The sequence below is a fragment of the Neomonachus schauinslandi genome, chromosome 4 (genome assembly GCF_002201575.2).
Source record: "Neomonachus schauinslandi chromosome 4, ASM220157v2, whole genome shotgun sequence".
Taxonomy (NCBI): Eukaryota; Metazoa; Chordata; class Mammalia; order Carnivora; family Phocidae; genus Neomonachus; species Neomonachus schauinslandi.
This window is the reverse complement of record NC_058406.1, coordinates 14,801,799-14,822,996: the sequence shown is the minus strand read 5'-3', so window position 1 is coordinate 14,822,996 and position 21,198 is coordinate 14,801,799. Positions and strand designations below refer to the sequence as shown.

The window sequence follows — 21,198 nt, the reverse complement described above, 5'->3', positions numbered from 1 at the left end:
GTTTTCAAGTTTGTGTTTGCATGAACTTTTTGTTTTCATTATGGAAGCAAGTCCTAAAAACCATCTATTTCTGTTGACATTTAAAAATTTTGTCTTTTCCCCATGATCTGATGTATGTTAGAAGAAAATTTACTAGTAGTATACCTGTTATAATATTTTACTTATGTAAGAAAGTAGGATTTGTAACTCTTTAATTTTTTGAAAAAACAATTTTATGAATCAATTGGGGTAACCACTTGCTTGTGTATATGACGTTCTTTTATACAGTCCTCTGTGAGTTCAACAGAGCCTCTATTTTTTGCTCTCCTAGCATGAATTTTTCAGTTAGAATGTCTATTTCCTCTGAGTGCTTCTTCCAAAGACTTTGTTTTTTTAGAGTGCTTACCCTTCATGGTAAAGGAAGACATAAAGTTCATGGAGAAGTGCCTCAAGGAATTTTGATGGTTCATATATGGTCCTCAAGAAATTTTTTTAAAGATTTTATTTAATTATTTAGAGAGGGTGCATGCAGGGTAGGGGCAGAGGGATAGAGAGAAGAGAATCCCAAGCAGACTGCGCTGAGCAAGAAGCCTGTTGCGGGGCTTCATCCCACGACCCTAAGATCATGATCTGAGCCAAAACCAAGAGTCAGATGCTCAACCAACTGAGCCACCCAGGCACCCTAAGAAATTAATTTTTGTTTGATATATATGAAACTATTGTGGTCAAAAATCATCTGGTGAATAACTTCAATTCTCTTTTGCTTTTTAAAAATAGGGTGCATCAGCAGCACCTTGGTGACCCAGTCGGTTAAGCATCCCTCTCTTGATTTTGGCTCAGGTTGTGATCTCAGGGTCTTAAGATCCAGCCCCGAATCAGGCTTTGTGCTCAGCATGGAGTCTGCTTGAGATTCTCTACCTCTGCCCCTGCCACTTGTGTGCTCTCTCTCTCTCTCTCAAAAATAAATAAAAATAAACCTTTAAAAAATAAAAATAAGATGCACCAGAACCCAGATTTCTCCCTCCATAGAGGAATATATACCAAGCACTTTTCTATATATAATTTGAATAAGGTTACAACCACAGAGACTTCTAAGAACCAATAAACAAAGTAGATTTTAATTAACAAGTGGCCTCCTTGTAAAGTGAGAGATGATCAACTTTGCAGGACCTAGATACTTTATTCATCAAACTCTCCATTTAGCAGCAACAGGAATACAAAAAAATACCTTCTAATGTTTCTTTTTATATATTTGCTGAGCCTTAGTGGCAAGGGTAGGAGTGCTTGATTTAGATTTCTGACTAGGACTCTTTCATGTCCAACAAGTGCAAGGATTAACAGTTCTTTCCATTCGAACCTTTGGTACATTTAGATTTCATTAGTCATGTTAAAGCATTTCAGTAGCCATGTGACTTGTCTTCTCTATGCCAAGAGATGAAATGAGAAAAGTGTTTTAAATAAACTTAGCATTGTACCATATGCTGAACACAGACATCCTTTTTTTGAGTGACATGTTTTCCTGTGCCTTTTGAGGGGATAGGTGTAGGTTTACATGCATATTTACATGGTAAAAATCGTGTAACCTCTGTGTTCACTTATGCTTTAGCCGAAAGCTGAAGAGGAGCTTTCAGATGACAAAGTACTTGAATCTGAACAGGATAAAATGAGCCAAGGGTTTCATCCTGGAAGAGACCCCTCTGACCTAAAAAAAGTAAAAACTGTAGAGGAAAATGGAGAAGAAGCTGAGCCTGTACGTAATGGTGCTGAAAGTATTTCTGAGGGTGAAGGAATAGATGCTAATTCAGGCTCCACTGATAGTTCTGGTGAAGGGGTGACATTCCCATTCAAACCAGGTAAGTGTATCCCTGCCTTCCTGTGCATGTCTTTCCTTCTCACCTTCTCTCTGTTATAATCTTACAGCAATGTTGGCTCCTTGTAGAGAAATATTGGATGGAAGATAAGAGGCTCATCACAGTGTAATATTTACAGAATAGATTAACAGGCATAAGTTAGGGACTAGCAAATCCTGGGAGTTCTCTGTGGGCGGAAGTGATATCTGATGCTAGTATTCTGCTTTTACTGGCAGAGCAGCTGGCAGAGGATATCAGTCAGTGCTGGGCTGGTAGAATTCTACAAGAGGAATTTACTTTTATTTATTTTAATTGAAAGGGCTGTTTCAGTGCTCCTTTGTGCTCATCATTTCACAAGCCTTAATCACTTACCCTTACTACATGTAATACACTGACATTTTTTACTCTATTCTCTTCTTTTAAAAATGTTGGGTTATGGGGTGCCTGGCTGTCTCAGTCGGTAGAGCATGTGATTCTTGATCTCAGGGTCGTGAGTTCAAGCCCCACGTTGGGCATGGAGCCTACCTAAAGGGAAGAAAAGAAAAAAGAAAAAAAAAATTTATATGTTGGTTGTAACTCCCTAATTTCACAGCAGAAATTTGTTGACAGAAATCACTCTGTAGAACTGAACTACAATCATCAGAAGCAGTGTGACTAGCTTATTAAGCACATGCAGTATGAGAAGTGTCCTGTGAAATACATGATAAGCCCCAGAGGCTCTTTTATCTTTAGGCACCGTCAAGTCCATTAAAGTCTATCCCAATCCTATGTAAACCATGTTTAACTTTGAGATTTTCGGAGTGATTTGGCATGGACATGTGGGGAAAGATGGTTCATTTAATCAAAAATTTGGGGTGGATACAACGTTTTTCTTAGTTTGCCAAATCTGAGTGACTTCTGTGTCAGATTGGGTTTGAAAGTAGAGTATCAGACATCAACAATAATCTTAGACAAAAATTAGTGACGTACAACCAACATTTTTAAAAATGGAGAATAAAAAATTGTCAGTGCGTTACAGGAGCAAGGGTAAATATTGTTTTAAGAAACTTTTATTTCTTTTATTTAAATTTGTATTTGTTCTGAGTCATATGGTCATTGTATTTCTTATTGTGAGTTGTAGTAAGAAATGTTTGAAAGTCACTGATTGATACCACCTTAATAAAATGATCTTTTCACTACCAGTAAACTGCTGCCAGTGGGCTTTATGAAATTGAAGGGGTATGCTATAGTTACATTTTTTTTTTAATTTTAGGACTCAGTATACTAAAATTACTTCTAAAGATCTAGGCTTGTATCATATCATGAAGCACTTGTGGCTACCACCAGTCCTTTAGGAGATTGAGACACTGTTGTCATTTATTGGGCTGTGTCAGTGTGTGTGTGTTTTGTTTGTTTTTTGAGTAAGCTTTATGCCCAACATGAGGCTCAAACGCATGACTCTGAGTCCCATGCTCTACTGACTGAGCCACCCAGGTGCCCCCTATCAGTTATTAGTTTGGCAAGGAAAAAGTACCCAACCATAAGCCCCAACTATATTGAATATAGTTTAGTTAAACTGTAATATATAAATATATAAATATAATATATAAATATATAATATTTATTATTTTTATAATTTATAATATTTATTATAATATATAAATATATAAACTATTGAATATAGTTTAGTTAAACTGTAATATACCCTCACAGTAATTGGAAAAAAAGCAATTTAAAATTTACTTATTTTTAAAGATTTTATTTATTTAGTTCACAGAATGATAGAGCACAAGTAGGCAGAGTGGCAGGCAGAGGGAGAGGGAGAAGCAGGCTCCCCGCTCAGTGGGGAGCCTGATGCGGGGCTCAATCCCAGGACTCTGGGATCATGACCTGAGCTGAAGGCAGATGCTTAACTGACTGAGCCTCCCAGGCTTCCCGACAATTTAAAATTTAGATCCCAATAAACTGCCTGCCTTTTAATGAATATAGTAAGATAATAAGGATTTAGTTGAAAATATCTGCAGTGTTCTCACAGACCATCATGAGTCTATCACCTACATATTAAGAATCACTAATATTAAAAAGGACCCAGAGTACTATCATGAAGTGATCTGGGGGCCTGATTTTGATGAGAGTTTTGTTAATTAAAAGAAAAATACTGTGACATGCTTTTCTTATCCAACAAAAATTTCAAGAAATTTTCTAACTTTATATAATGAGATTAGGATTGTGAGAAATGATAGCTATAACAATAGTCATAGTAGCAAAGTGAGTGCTCTGGCAAAAAACTAATTTAAAATTAATATTAAAAATATTACTGTTGGTGGGAATAAAAATAGTGCCACTACTATGGAAAACAGTATGGGGGTTCCTCAAACAATTAAAAATAAGAGACACCATATGACCCAGTAATTCTACTTTTGGGTATTTACCCAACGAAAACAAAAACAGAAATTCGAAAAGATATATGCACCCCTGTGTTTATTGCAGCATTATTTACAATAGCCAAGATATGTAAGCAACCTAAGTGTCCACTGACAGATGAAAGGATAATGAAGATATGTGTATATACATGTGTCTGTGCATGCATGGTGTACACACACAAAGTGGAGTATTACTCAACCATAAAAAGAATGAAATATGGCCATTTGCAGCAGTGTGGATGTATCTAGAGGGTATTATGCTTAGTGAAATAAGTCAGACAGAAAAAGACCAATACCGTATGATTTCACTAATAGTGGAACCTAAAAAACAAACAAATAGAAAAACAGAAACAGACTGATAAATACAGAGAACAGTCTGTGATTGCCAGAGGATAGGTAGATGGGGGTTGGGCAGAAAAGGTAAACAGATTAAGAGGGTCAGACTTTCAGTTACAAAATAAGTAAGTTATAGGGATGAAAAGTACAGCATAGGGAATATAGTCAGTAAAACTGTAATAACTTTATATGGTGACAGATGGTTAACTACACTTACCATGGTGAGTGAACCTTTCGTAAAGTATATAATTGTCAAGTCACTATCTTGTATACCTGAAACTAATACAATATTTTGAGTCAACTATACTTCAAAAATAAAAACCATAGTCAGGGGGGAAATTATATATAGCTGCTTAGCCTTTCAGAATCTTACAGAAATTATTTGTATTTGTTTTGTGTCCTTTTGCCTTTTTTCCCCCTCCAAAATAACATTTCCAGGTGAACAACCGAAGTATCCTTCTTTTACATGAAACCAAAGAGTATTACAGATTCTTATTTCTGAGGTATTTAAAGGCTTAGTAGTTTATTTAATGAGTATTATTACATGTTTCTGGCCAAAGGCTGCTTAATGTATATATTAAGTGGTTTCTGTAGCAATTTCAGATTACTATCCAAAGGTATTCAGAAGGGATAACAGAACATAAGACAGTTTAAAATTTTTACATGACATTTTCTGACAGTAGCTCAGTGTTTGCTTTGTGTTTTAGTCTATGACAGGGTAAAATAAATATCGGAATCTAGTTTGTACTCTTACCCAGTTATCCATTTAATGACCCTATAGAGACTTGTCTGTCTCCATCCCTTTTTCTAGATTCCTGGAAGCCTGCTGATACTGAAGGCAAGAAGCAATATGACAGGGAGTTTTTGCTGGACTTCCAGTTCATGCCAGCCTGTATACAGAAACCAGAGGGCCTGCCTCCCATCAGTGATGTGGTTCTTGACAAAGTAAGCTGTATACTCAAGAGAAAGCTCTGTCTTTCTGTAGGGTGCTGGTTTCAATTATCAGTACAGATATGCGAAGTATAAGCAATTTTTAGCAATTGTTAGACTAAATGTGTTTGAATTAAAATATATGTTTAAGTATTAGAGTTTTCCTACATATTGTTGGGTTTGGGGTTTATTGTAGATTACTGTAACTTTGGGTTTGGCCCATATTTGAGTGGTAACAAGTTAAAATTCATTAATTGCCTGCTTATTATTGCTATTGCCTAGTGATGTGGTGAAAAATGTGTGTCTGCTGGGCCAATATGGCTAAAGTGATATGGAGCTCTTTATTCACTGTTCTAAAATTTCAGTATGGAATAGAATGACATTGAGGACAGGTCAGATGCCTAAGAGTGTATTTGGCAAATCAAATTTAAGTGGTAATCAAATAATATATAATTCAAATAATGTATTTCAGAATTTCCCTAATATATACTTATAGTGATTACTTTTCAGTTTTGGCAAATAAATAGGCACCTATTCTCTTTACATCTGATCTTAATGGTGCATACAGGAAATTAGTACAGTGTTTATTTTGTCTTTATTAAATTAAAAAGAGTAGAGTCAGATGTGTATCTGCCCAATTTTATGTATATCAGTGATGAACCAGTGATGATGACCAAGCTTAAAATATTTTTGTTTTGAAGAGAAAATATTAATCCTTACTGAAGTGTAGAGGGTAACTATCTTTCAGAATGAGATCTACCTCTTTTTGAGATTTCCAGCAGCTCCTTATTCAGACCCTATGTGTATTATTTTCCTCTTTTATAGCAATAGGGTTTCTTATTTCTCTTGGTATCTAAGTCTTCTCTCTTAGGTACTAATATGGCAGTGCTGATTTGAGACTACTTTAGAGGGTAGGTTTTACATACACTGAATCAGATTAGCCTCTAGAAAATATTCTTTCTTGTCTGCCTACCTTATTGGTTTCCAACTTCAAACCAATTTTTAGTTGATTTCTCCCTGAGCTACTTCACTTTGTTTCATATACAGTCACAATACATGCCTGTACAAAGCCAGATACCTCCAACTAACAAGGCAAATTGAGTGAGATTTTAAACTGATCACACATGAAAAATACCTCCTTTAGAGACTTCCTGTTCACTCAGAATATTTGCTTTGCTAACCATAAAACAACAGCAACGAAATCGACATATGTGATAGCAGGATTTTTCAAAGCAAGTGTTCTGATGTCCTGGTGAATATCCTGGAAAAAATCCCCAAATTTGTCCGTAGGTCATAGGATCTCATAGCTTTTCTTGTGCCATTCTGCTGGTCCTTGAGTATCTATTGAGCCAGTCTACTGATTGTGTCTAGCCTCTCCTCGGAAATTTTAGGCCTAATCAGTCCCAGGGCATCAGAAAATTATTTCTGGCTTAAGTCCAGAGAAACTACCATGATTTACATTGGACTTCTCTGCCTCAGAAAGCCAGTGCTCATCATTTTAGCTGACATAACTTTTCAGTCTGAGTTTTTACTTTTTTGGTACTGAATGTTTTGAAACTTGTGTTAAGCTTTCCTTTGCTTCTTCATGCAGATCAACCAACCCAAATTGCCAATGCGAACTCTGGATCCTCGGATTTTGCCTCGAGGACCAGACTTTACTCCAGCCTTTGCAGATTTTGGAAGGCAAACCCCTGGTGGAAGAGGTGTACCTGTAAGTGCAAGTTCCCTACAACCCAATTAGTTAGAAACTGTCATAGACTTCATGACATCTTGTCTAACGGCAAGAGAGCGGCTTTTTTTCATTGATTCCTTTAACCAAGAAGAAGTAGAAGAGGTGAAGACTGTCTTTTTTTCCATACTGATATTAAAGCAAATAAAGAATACACTGAGTCATTTTTACTTGCGAGAAGGTGGTCTACATTAATTTGGTCTTGATTTTTTTTTTTTCATTTTTTTCAACTGACATGAACTGCAAATGGGTTAAAATAGAGCCAACCTTAAATAGGATTCCTGTTTTGAGGTGTCCTGATATAGTTGAGATCTCTGATGACAGTCAGCTAATGGTCATCTCTTTGTCTTTGTTTCTACAGATTTGCAAAGTGCAGAGCAGGCATGGATTGCCAATTCTGGAACAGAGCAAAGCCCCAGCTTGCACTCCACTGGCGATGTCGCACCCACCCCTGAAGAGCCTGCCTCTAGGGGTGCGCTGAATCCTTTTTTTTTTTTTTTTTTTAACAATAGTCTCTGGTGTTATCATATTTTCTGTTTTGTTTTTCTCACTTACTATAGGTTGTGAAGTCAATATATGAACAAATGACATGTACAAAAGAGTGCAGTATTGGTAAACTGCAGGTTGCATTTACACCCCCAGTGGCAGGCTCTTCAGCGGGAGAAGTGACATCACCAGTGGAGTTATGCTGGGGCACTGCGCTGTGCAAGATGCGGCAGGCTGTGCCTACTCCATGCTTTGTAGACTTGCAGAAAGCATGGGGGAAAGTTGCCAGTGATGTGAAAACCTGTTTTTCCCAAACTAGAATGGTATAGAGAGCACTTAATTTAAAGTTCTGGAGGAGCTTGGAGTTTGATGTACATTTGCAGATCACCCTATTAAGACTACTTTATGTTTGTAAAAATATTTTTATTTAAGGTGTCACTTTTTATTTTCCCATCACCGTTTTATTTCTGGAATGGCAACTTTTGAAACCTGCTTTGAAATAAGACTGTACCCATCAGGAAACAAATGTCACTTTGTAGATATTTGAATTATTTGTTGTTTGCCTGCAGCAAACACTTATTAAAAATACTTCAGTGCCTACAATGTGTTGAAGGCTTTGTAAAACCTACAGAAAAATCTTCTTAATTTGAAGCATATTATTTATTGAGCATTACCATCTTAAGGATATCTCTGTGTGTGATATTCTTTTCTCACACAGGTTGGAAATTTAACCTTTATTTTCTGTAAATACTAAATTAAAATTTTTCTCAAGTTTTAATTACCTCACCAGAATTGTGAATCAAGTTTTAATTACCTCACCAGCATTGTATTCTGTTAGCATTTATTTTTGGTTTTGTTTCGGTTTTCATTTATATCTTTGTTTTGCCAAACACTAGAAATAATGTTGATGCCATTTTGATTAGTCTCTGGTTAACAGCATCTGTCATTATCATATTGCTCTTTGTTCATATGTCATTCAACAGAAGGTATGATTTGCTACGTCTCCTCTTTCAGTGTATACTGCCACTTTTCAGCACCAGCTTGCTATTGTTTAATAATTAGGTATAGCAAAAAGGAAGTGCTGTGGATTGACAATAAGCTACGTCTCTTTCAAAATATTGAAATTAGAAAATGAATTTTAAATTTACCACAATGTATGTTTGCCCACTAATCTGTCTGCTTACATATATGTAAATGAGTTATTTGGTACAAAGTAATGTGATTGGAAATGAGCCATTATCAGGAATTTGTAATGTCTCCAAAAAAGTCAGCTTTAGTTATTTCACTTTCTTTAAATAGATCTGTCGTGTGCCACAAGCTAATTTTTAAGTAAAATTGTGATCCGTCAGAGTAATACTGATATGTTGAGCCTAATGCAAGTAATTATTCTTCCAGCATCTCCCACAGCTAACAAACATGCTCCACTTAATTTGTCCTGCTTACCTTGGTATATTGTTGTGGATTCAGATGGGAATTTCGTAGGATATAGCTATGTAACATATAAAGGAACAGTTAATAATGCTGTTTGGAAAAAGCAGCAGTCCTACGCTTCATCGTTTTTTGGTTCCATACCTCTAATCATTTTTCCCAGCCTCCCAGTTGGCTTATAAATGATTACCATCCAAAGATACTAAGATCTGCTAGACTTAGCTTCTTGGTGTGGCTTCAGTAACTATGACTCCTATATAAACTTAACTGCAAAAGACTTGTTAAAAAATATGTTGAATGGGTAGCAATTGTTTTAACATGTCATATGCAGTTACATAACATTTTCAAACATAAAGGTCTTGTGATGGGTAGTAACATACAGATCTGTTGGAAGCACTCAGGCAGTATCTTCTCTACTTTTTTAAAAGTCAAATTACTTAGCAAGTGTGATGTTAATTTTAATAGTAATCTGGGCAGGCATCACAGAAAGTGCCCCAAAAGACACGTATTGAGAGAGAGACAGTGGACCTAGACTAGTAATTTACCATTCATATTTATTTCAGTTAGCTTTGAGGTTAGCTGAGCTATTATAAAAATTCTAGGAGCAAAGAGGTTTCCTGAGCTTATATCATCCTTCCCTTTCTCCTTAAAGGAACACTTGGCTTACCTCTCTTTAAAACTTGGTAGGATGAATATTGGTCCTGTTTTCTTTGGTTATTCAGGTAAGCAGAGGAGTTTAAGGTTATAGTCTAGGAATGAGATAAGACCAATTTATACTGAACTCAGATGAACAGAGATGGGTATGATTTTTATTTAATACATTTAAGAAAAATATACGAGAGTGGGTAAAAAAAAATTTAAAACTCAGTTCACCTGGGGAAACAAAATGCAGCTCACTAGTTAATCAATGCCAATTTTTTTTTTTTAAAGATTTTATTCATTTATTTGACAGAGTGAGCAAGAGAGCACAAGCAGGGGGAACAGTAGAAGGAGAGCGAGAAGCAGGCTCCCTGCCGAGCACGGAGCCCGATTCAGGGCTCAGTCCCAGGGCCCTGGGATCATGGCCTGAGCCAAAGGCAGATGCTTAACCATCTGAGCCACCCAGGAGCCCCAGTCAGTGCCAAATTTTGATGTTTCATTTGAGTTGTCACATTATTTGGGCCCTGAGCACGTTATACCTTAAAATTCCTCTGCCAGCCAGGAAGTTCCTCTTCCAATCAGGATCGTCTGTCCTTTAAGCAAGGAGACCAGGCTCATTTTTATATATATACACTCCATACTCTTTAATTTTATGTGTGTTTAGTAAATAAATCATTCATTATATATGGTGCATCTTTTGAAGGATGCTCTAAATTTGACAGTTTGTATTAAACTTTCCACATGCACACACACACAAAGGACATGAAATGTTCGAGGTTAATTATATCAGTATAGATAACACTTTTTAAAAAGTTCTTTTTCTTCTTTGGTATTGATGATAACTTACCTAGTTTTTAAGGTCCTTTTATATGCCTTATATCCCTGATCCTCATAATAACTTTTGTAGGTAGGACTGGCATTTAATGTATGAGAAAGCCTAAGTTCAACAAAGTTCAGAGACTTGTTCACAGTAACTTTGCTCATAAGTAGCAGAATTGAACTCAAAGTCCACAGTCCTTTTGTCTTCTAATCTGCCTCTTTTTTCTGCTGTACCATAGTCTTCTCAGGCATTGATGTCCCACACAGTGATTTCATTTTCAGAGTATAAGCATTAGTACATGAGAGATTAATTTATTAATTGTGTTAATCATTTGTAAGTATTATAGATCTGTTGAAGACTCAGTATTCTTGGTTAAATATTTGTGAACAATATCTTTCTTAGTTATATCCAGTGAACCAAATAATAATTTTCAAGGTTGTCTTGGGAGCTTGCACATAGGTTATAATACCAACTTTTTATCTGGGACTAACAGCTTATGCTATCTTTTCAAAACTTACTTTCCTTTGAAACGTTGTTACCTATTTAGTAATATTTCTCATATCTTTATGTAGTTCATTTAAAATCCATACATATTTGTCTTGGAGCTGGTAGAGATTTGGCATAAGTCATATTTACTTTCTATATTCGAATTTCACTGCATATTCATTGATATTTCCAGTAAGTACTTTTTGGAAATGGAAATTTCATACTTCATTCAAACATGATTAAAATTATACCCCCAAATTACAATTACTGCGGCTCTTACCTGCTTTTGACATAATTACCTTTCATTACACTCACTAATCTTTGTTCTAGACAAATTTTTATGTGCAAATGCATGGATTAGTTTAAATGTCCTGTGATATAATTGTTTATTTGAACTTACCCAAGCATTGAAAAAGATTTTAACCCACACTAGTAATCCATTCTAGTTTACACTAGAATATAACCTGAGTTATAAAAATCAGACAATATTTGGTGTATTGTATTCTCTTATCAGAATGGTTTTGTCTGGGCTATTATATCAAAGTTGCAGTTATAAATAAATGTTTTTATAGTAGTACTGTCCAGTTTAGCAACTGCTCTCTGTTGGTACTTTTCCAGTGTGATCTTCTTCAGTTCTTTTTTAGTGAAACTATGTGTGGTACTTTGGGCTTTTTAATGTGTACCAAATACTCTGAGATTGTATCATTTATGCTGAGTACTTAGCTGGATATATTTGACAAGATTGATGTGTATTGCCCGGGAATTCTATATTTTGATCCTTGGCAATACTGCTATTATTGATTAGGGCAGATGGTGAAGTATAATTCTGAGAATGAGTGTTATTTAAAGGCTCTCAGTCTTACTAGTTTTGGCCTCAGACCATGTATCTCTTAGAACCTGTTTTCTTATCTAAATTTAGCATGAAATTTAAGTTTCTACTTCCTTCTCTGAAGCTTCATATAAATTCAAAAGGGCAATATTGGGGCACTAAGTGAGATATGATTCTGATCTGTGTGTCTTGTGTGAAGTTTTTTTCTTCCTTCTTCAAGTTTAATTACATTATTTAACTCAGCATTTAGAAAATGGTATAACAGGGGCTTCTGGGTGGCTCGGTCAGTTAAGCGTCCGACTCTTGATTGCAGCTCAGATCTTGATCTCAGGGTCGTGAGTTCAAGCCCCACTTAGGCTCCATGCTGTGCAGCCTACTTAAAAAAAAAAAAAAGGAAAGAAATGGCATATCACAAAAATGTAACAGATCTGGAAGGAACAGAACTTACTATCAACCCAACATGTTTAATCTTGAAAAGTTATTTCCTAGCATTTAAGATAGCAACTATGAGGGATATTTTAATACACAGAATGCAACTTTTACTTCATTATCTCTTGCAGTAATTGTTCTTAATTTGATGACCGTTATGACATGCCAGCAAGTGTTTTTAACAGAGTGAGTATAGTGGGACTCTAGCAGGAGCTAAGAACTGACAAAGAGAAGAAATTTTTTTCAGGGAACAATTTAGCTAAATCTGATTTAATGATTTAAGAAAGACTTATTTTAGTATTTCTGGCCCAGGAAATTTACAGGGATCCATTGAAATCTGTGATAAGGCTGGATGTCTATGCTATAAAGAATTTTTGTGATAAAATTGTATTTGCATTTCACACTGGCAGAATAGAAACCTAGTTTTTGAAGCAGCTTTATAACTGTGGTGATTGATGCCCTTGAATATGTATAATTATTCAAGTGAGCAGTCCAAAGTCACACAACTAGTAAAAAATAAAACTTCAGTTTGGGGGTACTCTTTTTTGTTAGGAACAACAGCAGTATCAAACAAAATCTTCCATCACTTTATCTAATTTAGGACTTTAGGATTAAAAACTGTAGTAGTGGAGAACATTACATTGATGGTATTCGAAGGTTGTCCTCTCACCTTCTCCCCCCAAAAAGATCACATCTAAATTGAGTGCTTAATATCCATCTTTGCATCTAAGAAGTGTTTAGTGTGATCATCAGGCTTGACTTGAGTGGCAGGCACAGCAGAGGCAGTAAATCTTAAGTACACTTTGTAGATATAATAAAGAATATTCTTGTCCTAGTTGTTGAACGTTGGACCACGAAGATCTCAACCTGGCCAGAGAAGAGAGCCCAGGAAGATCATCACAGTCTCTGTGAAAGAAGATGTGCACCTGAAAAAGGCAGAGAATGCCTGGAAGCCCAGCCAAAAACGAGACAGCCAAGCTGAGGATCCTGAAAACATTAAAACTCAGGTGAGAACAGAAGCACATTCTAACATTGTTTTGGAATTATAATGCTGTTGTTTTAATTTGCTTTAACTTGTTATTTTGTCCTATTAGTATACCTAGAGATTTTAGTTGAAGATTTTTGTAATTTTTTTGCTTTTTAAAAGCATTATTCTAGGGGCGCCTGGGTGAAAGCATCTGCCTTCAGCTCAGGTCATGATCCCAGGGTCCTGGGATCAAGTCCCGTATCGGGCTCCTTGCTCAGCAGGGAGCCTGCTTCTCACTCTGCCTGCTATTCCCCCTACTTGTACTCTCTCTCTCTGACAAATAAATAAAATCTTTAAAAAAAAAAACAAACGTTATTCTAAATAAGTAAAATCTTTCAAAAAAAAAAGCATTATTCTAAAATCTTTAGCATAATGGGTGCCAGACAACCTGCTATTTTATTTGGTTTTCAAAACAAATACTATATATCTAGAGGGTTTATATGTCATAGGCTTTGATCATTTAGGCTTAGATCAGTGCTTGCTTTTCTTAAAAATGTGTTTTTAGATTCTCAATCAGTATCCTATGCTAGTCTAGTTAGCATATTGCTTTTATGTCTCCTTGCCAGGCCTTCATTTCTAATAAGTTAGAATTTAGAAATCAATCTTGTTTTGGAGTCTTTTGGAATAAAATTGAATTCTTTGCATCTTTCTATGCATACCTGCCTGCAGAATTCCTTAGGGTAAATTGAATGAATTCCTTTAACCCAAACAAAATTATTTTTTTGTGTCAAATTATGTAGTCTTCATTCATCATTTGCTGTACACACAATGTCACTTCCTATACTTGGGTTACCTCTACTATCTTTTTTGGATTTTTCGCTTCTAGGCACCAAGACTAGAGTCTTGGCTCCTCTTAAATTTTGCACCTGTATCAGAGTTAGGCATCACAGATCATATGCTGACTTGTCAGTGTCTCGTTCCTTAAATATCTTTCCTCTCATTGTGAATAGTTTAATCCAGTAGTCAAAAGCTTCAACTCTGGAGACAGGCAAGTTCTATTAGGCAAGTTCTTAATCTCAACTGTAAAATGAAGATACTAATATTACCTACCTCATAGGGCTATTGTGAAGATCGAATTCAAGTAATATAAAGCGGTTGGCATGGTTCCTGGAGCCCAGGTACTCAGTATGATGATGTTCCTGGGTCAAATATGTGCCTTATACATGATGAACTTACTCATCACAAAGCCATGCTGTCAAACCTTAATTGGCTGTTTGTTCAATTTTTTAGTGATTTCCCCAGATATTTGTCCCTAACTACATCCTTCTCCAGAGTCACTGAATTCAAGTACCTAATCTTTCCTGAATTTCTTTTCAATGTGTCTCAACCTTTTTTTTTACAAACACCTTCTGCATCTCTCCCTTCAATCCCTCTGAGAAGTGCTGATTGATAAGGTGCCTAAATGGCTTGCAAAGATAGGTATAATTCCTGCTGAATCTTTATCACTGAAGATGAAGAGGTCTTGTTTTAGTAGTTAAGGCATTTGTGCCTCATTTCATTAGATTCTTGCAGCAGCTATGAAGGAGGGAATAGACATTTTCCTTCTGTTACATATGAGAAAACTGAAGCTTTGAGAAATTAAGTTACCCACAGTATTGTGGAATAGTCCATTTGTTGCAGTTTGTAATCTGCCTCTGTTTACTTTATAACAAAGTTCTTCCTATTATTGCGTAGTAAGTTTTATTTCAGAAACATAATTTTATTGTGTTGTGGTATCATTCATTAATTGGCTAAGGCTAAGTTTTCTTTAGTGAAAAGATAAAGCAAATCCAGTAGAGAATTAATAGGCTTCTTTTTCAGGGTGAGTACAATCCTCTTGTTACTGATACTTTTCTTCTAAGTATGGGCATTTTTGCTCCATTCCTTCTCTTTTTTGGTGTTTTCATTCTTCTCTTTTGCATTGGTATACATCATGTTGACTTGGTGCTCCTGCTAATTCTGTTTCTTCACTTTTTTGTCAAATAGTGGTTTTATTGTTGCCTTCACTTCCAAAAAAACTCTTTCAGATCATGACCTGAGCTGAAGGCAGTCACTTAACTGACTGAGCCACCCCGGTGCCTCAATAAATTACTTTTTTTATCCTAGTTTTTTTTTAAGCTTAGATTATCATCTGAAATATTTGAGGTATTTGAAGGTTGTGGGTTTTTTCCTCCCTTCCTCTCTACCTTGCTCCCTTTCTTTCTCTTTCTTTCTTTCTAAAGATTTATTTTACACTAGAGAAGGACAGAGAGAATGTGGGGGCAGAGATGGGGGCAGAGGGAGAGAGAGAGAAACTCAAGCAGACTCCCTGCTGAGTGTAGAACCCAACATGGAGCTCCATTATTCTAGGGACGCCTGGGTGAAAGCATCTGCCTTCAGCTCAGGTCATGATCCCAGGGTCCTGGGATCAAGTCCCGTATCGGGCTCCTTGCTCAGCAGGGAGCCTGCTTCTCACTCTGCCTGCTACTCCCCCTACTTGTACTCTCTCTCTCTGACAAATAAATAAAAATCTTTAAAAAAAAAAAAAACAAACGTTATTCTAAATAAGTAAAATCTTTAAAAAAAAACAAACACCTTATGTAGATATAATTTGGGACTCGATCCCAAGACCCTGAGATCATGACCTGAGCCAAAACCAAGAGCTGCCTGCTTATTGACTGAGCCACCCAGTCGCCCCAAGGTTGTTTTTTTTCCCTTGATATAAAGCACAGGTTGTTTTAGACCTCATCAATATTCTCAGTTGGTAGAGGCAATTGAGAGAAGTTTGGTGATTTTCCCGCCCCTAAGAAACTCAATTTTTTTAATAAAAGCAATGCTGACTTATTGCTGAAAAACCTGACTATATAATTTTTAAAGATTTAAATAGATTTATTTACTGTCTCCTTCTAGAGAAAACTGTTAACATATTGGCACATATTCTAAAAATCCTTATATTCAGATACCAGTTTTTTTATAGGGATCAAATAAAACATTTTTTTTACAGTTATGTCATTGTTTCATGGATTTTTACAACTTGATATTTTACTGAGGCGTAATTTACAGAATTAGTAAGCTTTATCTTTGGTGTATAATTCCACAACTGATGAATACACACCACCACAATCAAGATATGCTATGTTTTTATCAGACCCCAGGAATTTCCTTGTGTTACTTTATGCCCATCTTCTCCCTAAATGCCCACCTCTAGCAGTCAGTAATCTGTTTGTCCCAATAGCACTGGTTTTTCCAAAATATCAAATAAATGGAATCATTTTGAATATAGCTTCTTTCACTTAGCGTATTACATTTGAGATGCATCTGTAGTCATTATATGTATGATTAGTTATTTTTTTATTACCTATTAGTATTCCGTTGTTATGGGTATACCACAGACTGTTTATCCATTCACAGGGGAAACAGTTTTCAGGTTTTGGCAATTAGAATAAAAGTGCTGTAATCATTTATGTATAGGATTTGTGTGAACATAAGCTTTTGTCTCTTTTGGATAAATTTGTAGCTGTGATGTCCATGAATTATCTGGTAAATATAGGTTTGACTTTATCAGAAAATGCCAAACTATTTTCCAAGGTGGTTATTGGACGATTTTGCATTTCCACTGGCAAGGCTCGAGACTCTCAGTTACTCCACTTCTTCGCCAGCACTTGTTATTTTGTGCTTTATAAATGTGAACCATTCTAATGGATGTGTGGTAGCATCGCATTGTTTTAATTTGCATTTCCAAATGAATAATATATAGAATAAACACATCTTTTCTTGTGCTTAATTGCCATTCATACATCTTCTTTGGTAAAATTTCTGTTCTTTTGCCCTGGTTCATTGGCTGGTGGTTTTCTTATCATTGATTTTTGAGAGTTCTGTCTATATTCTGGATACAAATCTTTCATCAAATGTGTGCTTTGCAAAAATTTTCTTCCAGTCTGTCGTTTGTCTTCATTCTCTAAATAGTGTCTTTTGCAGAAATGAAGTTTTTACTTTGATCATGTTGAATTTATCAACTTCTGCATTTATAAGTTATACTTTTGCTGTCATATCTAAAAAATCTTTGCATAACCCAAGAATATAAAATTTTTCTCCTTTCTTCTAGAAGTTTATAGTTTTAGGTTTTACATATATGTCTGTGATCCAGTTTTAATTAATTTTTGTATTTCATGCAAGATATGGATCAAGATTTTTTTTTTTCTTTCTTATGTATATCCAGTTGTTCCAGCACCATTTGTTGGAAGGATTATCCTTTTTCTCAGGTGCCTGGGTGGCTCAGTCATTAAGCGTCTGCCTTCTGCTCAGGTTATGATCCGAGGGGCCTGGGATCGAGTCCCAAGTCAGGCTCCCTGCTCAGCGGGGAGCCTGCTTCTCCTTCTCCCCCTCCCTCCAGCTCATGCTCTCTCTCTTTTGCTCTGCTCTCTCTTGCAAATAAATAAAATCTTAAAAAAAAAAAAAATTATCCTTTTCCCATTCAGTTTTCTTTGCACCTTTGTTGAAAATTAGTTCATCATACATGTGTGGGTCTAGTTCTAGACTTACATCCCAGTGATATATGTGTCAGTCCCCTGGCCAATACCACACTGTCTTTGTATAGTAAATATTGAAATCAGGTTGTATGAGCCCTCCAACTTTGTTATTTTTCAAAATCATTTAGGCTATTCTGGCTTTTTTTTCCCCTTGTCTTTTCACATAAATTGTTGAATCAGCATCTTGATTTCTATCAGAAAGCTCCAAAACCCTACTAGGATTTTTATTGTTATTGTTTTAAATCTATAGATCAGTTTAGAGAAGATTGACAACTTAACAATAATGAATCTTCTAATACATGTACATGACATAGACCTCTTTATTTAGGTCCTCCTTGATTTCTTTCATCAGTGATTTAGGGTTTTTATCATACAGCTCCTATGGATATTTTGTTAGATTCTTAACTATTTCATGATTTTTGGTGTTATTGTAAATAGTACTTTTAAAATATGTATTTCTAGTTGTTCATTGCTAATATATAGAAATAAAATTGATATTTGTATGTTGACTTATATTCTGCAACGTTGCTAGATTCATTTATTAGTTCTAGTATCTCTTTTTGTAGATTCCTTATGATTTTCTACATAATCATATCATTAATGAATAGAGAGTTTTATTTCTTCCTTTACAATCTGTACAGGTTGTAGTTCTTTTTCTCTGCTTTTTTGCACTGACTAGGACCTCAAGTATGACTTTGAATAGGATGGTGAGAATAGACATTCTTGCCTTATTCCTATTCTTAGAGGGAAAGCAGTGATTCTTTGACCATTAAGTAGAGTTATAGATGCTTTTCTTTTCTAGTTGAGGAAGTTCTCTTCTATTTTTAATTTGATGAGAGTTTAAAATACTCCTGCCTAGTATTCTATACCATAATTTATATTATATCATAATTTAGACAGGTTTTCTATTTTAGGACACTTAAGTTGTTTGCTATAAAGGGGGTACTGATGGAAGTTATTGTGACCAAAACCTTTTGTACCTATCTTTAAATGTGAATAAATTTCTAAAAGTATAATAGTTGTTTCAAAAGATACATCATAGTTTTTTTGTTTTTTTTTTGTTTTTGTTTTGTTTTGCTTTAAAGATACATCACAATTTTAAAGCTTTTAATACACATTGCCAAAGTGCCCTGAGAAATGTACCAGAGGATACTCCTGCCAGTGACTATACTTAGTTCCTAGAATTCTCATCAGTTACGGAAAAGAAGTGGTATAATTGTTTGATGTTTGTTGAAATAGATGGACTTAATTATTTCTGTGAAGAGTTCATAATCCTTGTTAATTTGGGAAGTTGAACTTATAAAAAAATATTAATCCTTACAGAAAGAATCATCCTGTCCAAGTTACTGTAACACTCTTTTCTTTTTTGTGGCCCTTCTAGGAACTTTTTAGAAAAGTTCGAAGTATCTTAAATAAACTGACACCACAGATGTTCAACCAACTGATGAAGCAAGTGTCAGGACTTACTGTTGACACAGAGGAGCGGCTGAAAGGAGTCATTGACCTGGTCTTTGAGAAGGCTATCGATGAGCCCAGTTTCTCTGTGGCTTATGCAAACATGTGTCGGTGTCTAGTAACGGTAAGAAGAGAGGAAGGAGTAAAACCAGAAATCTCCAAGAGGTATATTCTCCCCTCACTACACATTCTTCCCAGAAGTGTTATTGGGGCAACATAAAGGGGAGAATATATTTTTAGCACTTTTTAATATACTATTCTCAATGTATAAAAAGAATCTTGCTTCATTAAAATGTATCCTCACCTCTGGAGGGGATATGGAAATAGCCTGAAATAGGCCTGCTATGGTCCACCCATTGTGAGCAATACTGAATAAGTTTTAAATTAGTAATATGAAATAATTGGCATGAGCAACCTACCTCTCCTGTTGTGTCTTCTTATACAAATAAAGTGAATGCTTACATTCACATTTAATTTAAACTGAAAATATATTGGTTCTAATTTGAGCCTTGGTGAAAATGATAGCATAGTTATGGTCATAAAAGGTTCCAAAGTGATCATTTCATCTCTTAGAAACTATTAGATTTCTTTCTCTTTACATTGTCCACAGCCATTTAATCTCTACAGCCTGTCAAATCTAGGGCAAGACAATGGGAGACCAAAGAGCTTCTGGTTAGTGTTCATTGTTCTCTATTCTGCAGTTAGAACACTACCATGTACCATCTGTGTTTTCTCTGCCTGTTACTGTTACCCAGGTACTTGTGTCAGAAACGTGTGTCCTTTAACATTTGGGTTTCTTCTTAATTATCACCATTCATTGTCATTTGCCTTGTTACGAAAATGCAGAATTCTGTCATTCTCCCAATATTTTGAGTTCCTGTGTCAAAGATAGGTAAGTCTGTTGTGACCTGGAAAAGTTATTTCTTCTGTCTATAAGGAATTTAAACTTCATACTGAAAAAAAAAAACAGCATTTAACAAGAAAATGATCACTTAGAGCATATTCTGTGACATTGCGATATGTTGATGTTTGAATGGATGTTCTAGACCTAAAAACCAAGTAGAACAAAAAAGAAATGACTGTGTTATTGGTAGAATGACAAACTGCTTCTGTGAAGCAGGTGGAGTTCAGGTTGGGCCTGAGAGGGGCCGGGTGGTGGGAACAAGTATAGAGCAGGGAAAGTTCATGTCTGCGGCAGCGCACGTAGCACAACAGTCAAAGATGTGGGCTTGGCGTCGCACAGTTCTGGCTTTACATTTTAACTTTAAAATTTAAACTTAAGTTCCTACTCTGCAAGCTGCTAACTTACAATAATAAACTTTATAATAAACTATAATGAACTGTTAAAAACTTTGTAACTTTATAAAATTACATTACCTGTTTAAACCTCATTTTTTAATCCATAAAATAAGATTAAGTCACACAATTTGAGGCTATTACAATGATAACATTAATTTAATAATAATATAATTTAATGAGATTGTGTATGTCAAATTCCTAGCTCAGTATTTGACCTGTATAATCCCTAAATAATTCAAAATTATATTGGTGGTGGAAAAGATTGCAAAGGTCTTGAAATGCTGGCTGAATGAGGTTGATTGTAATAACAGAAATTATCTACTTAGTACCTACTAAGTTGCATTATGGGTAGATGCTTTACAAATTTTATTGTTAATAGCTATTATAACCCTGAAAGGTCAGTATTATTAGCCCTACTTCACTGAACAAGAAACTGAGGCTTAAAAATGGATAAGTAACGTGCTTAAGGTCACATAACTAGTAAGTGGCAGCGCTAGAATCCAAGTCTAGGATTATTCAGTCACTTGCCATATTGCCTTCTAACATACCGTACTGTAGGTATCTGAAGGCAAACTAATTCTCCATCT

At 35.5% G+C, this 21,198-nt stretch overlaps 1 protein-coding gene across 6 annotated transcripts in view; it reads left to right on the top strand.

The window, feature by feature from the left end:
- Positions 1 to 21,198, top strand: part of EIF4G3 (eukaryotic translation initiation factor 4 gamma 3) — a 339,888-nt gene that overhangs the window by 258,332 nt on the left and 60,358 nt on the right. For 3 of the 6 annotated variants that reach the window (XM_044914402.1, XM_021684099.2, XM_044914406.1), the window contains 6 exons: positions 1,586 to 1,832; positions 5,379 to 5,512; positions 7,089 to 7,208; positions 7,588 to 7,698; positions 13,180 to 13,350; positions 19,239 to 19,436. In XM_044914402.1, coding sequence (XP_044770337.1) covers positions 1,586 to 1,832; positions 5,379 to 5,512; positions 7,089 to 7,208; positions 7,588 to 7,698; positions 13,180 to 13,350; positions 19,239 to 19,436 — 981 coding nt within the window. The remainder of the gene's footprint in view (positions 1 to 1,585; positions 1,833 to 5,378; positions 5,513 to 7,088; positions 7,209 to 7,587; positions 7,699 to 13,179; positions 13,351 to 19,238; positions 19,437 to 21,198) is intronic. The other 3 variants (XM_044914405.1, XM_044914403.1, XM_044914404.1) reach the window with 1 other exon arrangement.